This window comes from Nicotiana tomentosiformis, chromosome 1, assembly GCF_000390325.3.
Source record: "Nicotiana tomentosiformis chromosome 1, ASM39032v3, whole genome shotgun sequence".
In the NCBI taxonomy this organism is placed as follows: Eukaryota; Viridiplantae; Streptophyta; class Magnoliopsida; order Solanales; family Solanaceae; genus Nicotiana; species Nicotiana tomentosiformis.
In genome coordinates this window covers 76,442,604-76,450,425 of record NC_090812.1, presented here as the reverse complement: position 1 = coordinate 76,450,425, position 7,822 = coordinate 76,442,604, and the positions used below count along the sequence as shown (strand labels likewise).

General features: G+C 33.2%; 1 protein-coding gene across 1 annotated transcript; it reads right to left on the bottom strand.

Annotated features, from left to right (window-relative positions):
• Nucleotides 1–6,043: 6,043 nt before the first annotated feature.
• LOC104111498 (bZIP transcription factor 11-like) lies at nucleotides 6,044–7,566 on the bottom strand. The gene has a single exon (XM_009621208.4). It carries the CDS (start codon nucleotides 6,910–6,912, stop codon nucleotides 6,397–6,399), a length of 516 nt encoding a protein of 171 aa, XP_009619503.1. The 5' UTR covers nucleotides 6,913–7,566; the 3' UTR covers nucleotides 6,044–6,396.
• Between the last annotated feature and the right edge of the window lie 256 nt (nucleotides 7,567–7,822).

The window sequence follows — 7,822 nt, the reverse complement described above, 5'->3', positions numbered from 1 at the left end:
AGCAACACATGAAGTGTAGCTGACTTGTACTCCATATCACTCAAACTTCTCTTTCTAACATCCTTAGAACATCGGCCTGGTTGATTGAATATGGACATTGGTGGATATAATGGATCATTCACAGATTCGACCGTGTGCCTATTGGGCCTATTCCTAGAACATGGCACGTTACTCTCAAAATAATAAGAACAAAAATGTGCAGTTTCCTTTGCAAGATAGGCTTCGCATATAGATCCTTCAATCTTATTCCTCTGCTTAACAAATTGTTTGCATTTGCCAATTGTCCTACATAATCTCATGTTAGCCAATAACATTCAAATAAAATAGAATAGTACATCAAACTTATAATATTACCTCTCAAAGGGATACATCCATCTGCATTGAACAGGCCCTCCAAGTCGTGCCTCGTGTACAAGGTGTATTGGAAGGTGTTCCATCACATCAAAGAAACCACATGGGAATATTTTTTCCATCTTACTAGAAATTACAGGGATATTCTGGTCCATCCGAAGTAGGTTTTCTTCCCTTAATGTGGTAGAACACAAGTCTTTGAAAAACAAACTAATCTCTGTGATGGGTTTCTAGATTCTTTCAGGCAAACCACAAAATGCAATAGGCACTAAGGTCTCCATGAAAATATGGCAGTCATGACTTTTCAAATGGCTCAACTTCCCTACCTCCATATCTACTTTTTTTCCAAGATTCGACGCATAACCCTCATGCATCTTTAATTTCGTAACCCAATCATAAATTTGTCGTCTTTCCTCCAAAGTGAATGTGTAACTTGCTTTGGGCTTGAACACCTTACCATTGTTTGCTGTCTGCAAGTATAATTCAGGCCGCCTGCAATATTCTTGTAAGTCCATTCTAGCCTTCGGGTTATCTTTTGTCTTACCTTTAACATCCATCACTGTGTTGAACAAATTATCAAAATAATTCTTCTCAATATGCATGACATCAAGGTTGTGTCGGAGAAGATTATCCTTCCAATAAGGCAACTCCCAAAATATACTCTGTTTCGTCCAATTATGATTAACACCATATCCGGGGAATCTATAAGGTGGAGCCTCAGTAACTTTACTGAAGTTCTGGACCCTCTCCCAAATTTCCTCACCTGAAAGTATCGGAGGTGGAGAATCATATTCCACTTTATTCTTTTTGAATGCATTTTTCATCCTTCTAAACTCATGATCATCAGGCAAGAATTGACGGTGACAATCAAACCATGATTGCTTTCGGCCATGTTTCAAAGTGAACGCTTTACTATTTTCCATGCAGTAAGGACAAGCTAGCTTCCCAGCAGTCATCCACCCAGACAACATTCCATACGCCGGAAAATCATTAATAGTCCACATTAAATTAGCACGCATATTAAAATTCTGCTTGGTTGATATGTCATATGTTTCAACACCATCATACCACAATTGTTTTAGCTCATCAATCAAAGGTTGCAAATATACATCAATCAAACTTTTTGGATTACGTGGACCGGGGATAATACAATTTAAGAATATATATGGACTAGTCATACACAACTCAGGTGGTAGATTATAAGGTGTAAGAAAGACAGGCCAACATGAATATGGTGTCGCAGATATAGAAAAAGGCGTGAAGCCATCGGCACACAGACCTAACCGAATGTTCCTTGGTTCACTAGCAAAATCTGGATATGTCCTATCAAAGTGCTTCCAAGCTTCTCCATCTGAAGGATGACACATAACACCAGGTGGTCTTCTATTTTCAAAATGCCATCTCATATGAGGAGCAGAACTCATCGACGCATATAACCTCTTTAACCTAGGTATAAGAGGTAAATAATGCATTGCCTTGACAGCGACCATATTCCCGCTGGAAAGCCTCTTGAAACGAGGCTTTTCGCAAAATTTACAACTGTCTAAAGTTGCATCATCTTTATAATATAACATGCAACCATCTTCACAACAATCAATTCTCATTGACGAAAGTCCTAACTTAGAAACCAATCTCTTCGCCTTATAGAAATCACCAGGTAAGTTGATATTAGGGTCAACTAGTTCACTCATAAGGTCAATGAAACAGTCCATGGCTGCTTGAGAAATATTCCAATTAGATTTGATACTTAGTAATCTAACTGCAACAGACAGCTCAGAGTGCGGACTTCCTTCACGTAGTGGACGACTAGCTTCCTCTAACTGTTCATAAAAATGTTTTGCGTCATCATTAGGAGTTTGTTCAACATTTTCATTGGGCTCACCCCCAAAAGCATCCGCAACCATATCCTGAATTTTAGAATCAAGATTTGTATTCTCCACCGACCTACTACTTTCACCAACAACCATGTTATGAAATATCCCACGGCTACCATCGATCTCTCCATGATTAGTCCACACAAAGTAATTCTCTATAAACCCCTTCCTATAAAGATGAAGCTTAACTTCCTCCGATTTTTTAAACTTCATACAATCGCACCTGACACAAGGGCACCTAATTACTCCTTCACTTTGGTATGGTGGAAGTGACATTGCATGTCTAATAAAGTCATCAACCCCTTCTACAAAATTCTCCCGCAATCCCCGCCGATTAGGATAATTTCTATTGTACATCCAAGTACGATGTTCCATCTATACAAATAAAACAAGAACAAATTAATTTATTCTATAATTATAAATTAATTATATATTTTTTGGTTAATTCAAGATAATTATTTTTCCTAATTACACCAATTTATATCCTAAAAGTTCAATTCATATCCAAAAGGTCCAATTCATATCTTAAAAGTTCAAATCATATCCTAAAAGTTCAATTCACAAGAACAAATCCTAAAAACTAAAATTTCAATTCATATCCTACGAGTTTAAACATAAACTAACTAAACTAAAGAAATTCAACCCATACCCTAAAAGTTCGATTCACAAGAACAAATTAATTTATTCTACAATTATAAATTAATTATATCTTTTTTAGTTAATTCAAGATAATTATTTTTTTCTCTAATTACACCAATTTATATCCTAAAAGTTTAATTCATATCCAAAAGGTCCAATTCATATCTTAAAAGTTCAAATCATATCCTAAAAGTTCAATTCACAAGAACAAATCCTAAAAACTAAAATTTCAATTCATATCCTACGAGTTTAAACATAAACTAACTAAACTAAAGAAATTCAACCCATACCCTAAACTAAACTAATTCATAAATAATTGACTAATTAACAAAACTAATTAGTTAATAAAACTAATTAACAAAACTAATTAAAACAAGACCTAAACCCTAATCCTCAATAAAATGCAATGTTCAAATAATTAAAACACTAATCAATTGAAACTAATTCATAACTAATTAATAAAACCTGGAAATAATAAATAAATGGGTTATAATTCAAACCTAGAATTTGTAGGAGATGGAGAAGGAGATCGAGGGGCGGCAGTGGCAGTGGCAGAGGCGACGGCGACGGCGCGGCGACGGCGAGGGCTGGACGGCGAGGGGAGGCCTGGACGGTGAGGGGGAGGGGCTGGGAGAAGGAGAGAAGGGAAGGAAGAAGAAGGAAATTTTTTAGAGAAATGGGGTTTCCCCCGTTTTTCACTTCTCTGATTTTAGAATTACCGACCAAAGTTGGTCGGTAATTTTGGTCGGTACATTAAGTGCTGACCGTTTGACCAAAAACCGACCAACTTTGGTCGTTTTGTTTTTAAAAAAAATTTAAAATCTTTAACCGACCAACGTTGGTCGGTAATTTTAAATATAAATTCTTAAATATTATAAAATATTTAAGAATAATAAAATAATTATTAAAATTTAAAAAATTAGATCTAAATTACCGACCAACGTTGGTCGGTAATCCAAAATTTTCTTGTCTGACCAGCTATTGACCAATTTACCGACCAACGTTGGTCGGTATTTTGTTTAAAAAAAATGTAAATATTTTTTTTCATAGTTTGCGTCCAACCTGGACGGTTTTTGGTCGCATTTTTTGACCGACCAATGTTGGTCGGAAATAGTTGGTCGGTTTTTAGCAGATTTTTAGTAGTGAAAATTGCATAAAATAAATATTATTAATAAGTCATAATGAAAACAACATAATTTAAAATTACGACTAATAAGTACTATTATTTACATGACTAACCACTAAAAGAAAAATAAGTAATACATTTTATCTAAACCATGGAAAAACTAAAAAATAGATATCCAACACTATTTTTATTCGTAGTACAATTGAATTGAATTTTTATTAGCATTAGTATTGATTTGATTTTGGTTTAGTTTAGGATTTATTTGAGTTAATAACATTTATGGACTATAAAACTTATTGAAGCATCCAAAAGTTATAAGCCAAACTTGAAATAATACGTTAAAAGATAAAACTATGAAAAAACTTTAAAAATATTTATAAACTACACTACAATAAATATTTTTATGTATTAAATATATTTAAAATTTTTATACATATAATGTCGGATTAGTTTGGTTTCGGTTTGACTTTTTTTAGATAAAATCAAATGAGACCAAATATGGTCGGATTTTTTTTTTCCAACACTAAACCAAATCAAACCAAATCATAGTCGGGTCTTTTTTCTCGGTTGACTCGAATTATCGGGTTGATACGGTTTGTGAGTTTCATTTGTACACCCCTAGATATTGTTAGCAATGATTGTTTCTTCAATTTGTAGGTCTAATTGATCACAACCTATATAAGAACCAGATTATCTATAGCTTTTAATCCTGTTTGCACAGGCTCGTGCACATATTTTCGCTCCCAGGAAGTTTAAGCTGCGGGTAGTTGTTGTAAGATAATTGGGTAAATCCCCACAAAACTTGATATCTCATGTTTCGTTGATATGTGAAAAATGCAAGCCATTGGTATGTTATTATGATGCTGTATAACAATATTAGTGGTTGTTATAAATAAGGAAAACAAAAATATCAAGAATTTAACATATATCGACCAACCGAAAGCAAAATAATATCGCTTGCATTAATGTCTTCGAAAAAAACCCACTAAGATTAGGACATTTGAATGCATTTAGAAGGATTAGAAAACACATTTCACATGCAATTCCCTTTTTAGCCATTTACTAAATTTGACACTTAAGGTCTAGAACTAACTCAATTATTGTCTGGCCAGGAAGACATAGGCAAACAAAAGGAAATATGCTAAAGTGAACTCCACATGACTCCTTTTGCTCTCAATCAAATGGAAACAATTTAATTTGGGGTTTGGGGGACCTGTGCGAGAAAAACCTATTCACACCCTATACTTATATCGATTTAATAAATATATGATATTTGTCTTTACATGAATTTGTACTAGTTAATAGTAGTTGATCAGTCAGTAAATACAACTACAATAAATATATGTCATGTTTATAATCATTTTTTTTCCTAGTATAATTTGGTATAAATAACGAGTATGAATAATCGAATTTTTTCCATCCAGTGTTTTGTGGGGAGGGTGTTTTCCGAAAAAGGAAGGCAAAATTGGACTATAACTGCATCGATCAATTGGGTTGTACTTGTCTGAAGAATTAATGAGCGTGAGAACAAAAGCCAAAAATATCTCAAAACCTTTGTGGGTGGTAACTTTGCACCACTTGTATTACATGACTAAAACTATCTACAAGATTCTGCTATTATGTTCTTGTTCAAGAATATGTTCATAGGCATAACTAAAACTATCTACAAGATTCTGCTATTATGTTCTTGTTCAAGAATATGTTCATAGGCATAACTAGAAGAGACAGAATATAAATAATTAGATATATGAAAAAGTCTAAAAAAATCAACGTATAGTAATAAATATATATAAAATAAAAAAAATTATCTAACAAAATTATATAATTTCCGACGAAAAAGTGTCGCTTGACACCATGACTTCAATGTGGCTTCGCCACTGATAACTATAGTAAATATATAAATTAACCCCATAAATATCATAACATAATATCATTTGAAGCCATCACCATAACCATATGATATGATTATTAAAAGTCAAACCCAAGAATAAAATTATTCTAGATAGTTGCATTAACTAAAGACTTAGGAAATAGCTTGGGAGAATATTGAGCATGCTTGAAATGGTTATTAATAATATTATATTATATTACATCAATAAAGAAACAAACTTCCCAAATACAACTTCATAAGTTCTTGAAAGAGGGACCCCAAAGGTGAGATAACAAACCCCACATCATGTACAAGAACACCAATAGTTACTACTATTATTTCCCTCAAACGGAATTTATTCTTAACACCACTTGACAAAGCTTAACAAAAGTACTAATACTTCTCTACTACTTGATACATATTTTTATCTTAGATCTATTGCTTAGAAAAAGGATTCTATCTCTTGATTCTTTCTCTTCAACCATCCGATATAACCAGCTGGCCGCTCAGTATTCAGAATTCACTGGTCCGACAAATTAGTACTGCAACAAGACATCTGCAGTCAAAATAGGCTGATTGGCACAAAGATAATTCCAAGAATTGGTCATGTTGAACCCATCAACCATAGGTTCATTTTGTGCAAAATTGAAGCTATAAGGCTCTTCTTGATTATGGTCCATATTGGCAAGACCATTACAATTGTTATTGGCTTCCAAGAAAGTAATAATTTCATAGAGTGACTCAAGCCTGTGGCTTAATTCAGCTAATTGAGCTCTCAAGATTGAATTTTCAGCCTCAACATTAAGATAATGTTGTGTGGTGACATTCATACTTGTCAAAATCTGGTTATTTTGTTTTCTTAGTGTTGTAACTTGGGCCATTAATTCATCCAAATGCTTCTGTTTTCTCATCCTTGATCTTCGAGCTGATTCTCTGTTTGATATCATTCTCTTCCTCTTCCTCTGATCCATTAATTCCTGAAGATCTTCTTCTGAGCCTGAGTTTTGAAGAAATAATGATGACCCTGATGATGTTCCACTTGATGAAGCCATGACCAAATATTTCAAGAACAGTAGTAATATTTTCAAGATTTAGAGAGAGTTAAAAGTACAAAATAAAAAACTAGCAGGACCCAAATGGAGATTTTGACTTAGAAACAGAAAACTAGGAAAAATATTGAAGATTTTATTTATTTTATAATAATATATAGAGAGGGTTAATATATATAAGAGAAGTACTTATTTAGGGGGAGAGGAGGAAAATCATGAAATGTAGTAAAACCAGTAGAGGAAAACAACTGAGAAAGATTGCACCAAATGGGTCCTGCGCCTATATGTGGAATTTATCATAAACCCCGAAAGAAACAGTTCACTGAGAATTGCAGACATGAATTTCAAAGATTAGAAATACTAGGGGTAGCATTAAGATTAGCTAAAATAATAAAACCACTGATGATTAATTCTTGGTAAATATATGGCAAGGCTAGATTTCTCCTGCTGAGAACCCAGCCTGATAACAACAGAAGAAAATTAACAAAAAGACACTTTCTTGGTATTTTTTTAGAGACTTTGGGTAGAGGTTCCAAGAAAATCTTGAAACCAAAGACTAAAACTTGACAGAACAAGGGATCAAGAAAGAAAAGAGAGCCTTTGGCTGATGATGTAGAGAGAAAAGGAAGGAGAAAAAGAGGGGGGTTAAAGAAGGTGTTTAGGCTGGGATTTTATAGAAGAAAAAAGTGGGTGACAATTATTAAAAATTAGATTTTAGTTTATATTGAAACTTATATAGTATATAGATTTTTACACTAATAATATTTTTATATTATTATAACAGGTGATTTGTCTTACTTTTCAAGTTAATTATTATTTTTTATCCACAGTTACTTACTTTTATTTTCTAGGTGACATAATAATATAAAAAAGTTACTCTAACATGTATAACAAAATTTTATTCTCTTGAGTA

What these genes read in the sequence shown, in the direction of transcription:
- LOC104111498 (XM_009621208.4), bottom strand. Translation starts at nt 6,912, where the DNA reads ATGGCTTCATCAAGTGGAACATCATCAGGGTCATCATTATTTCTTCAA.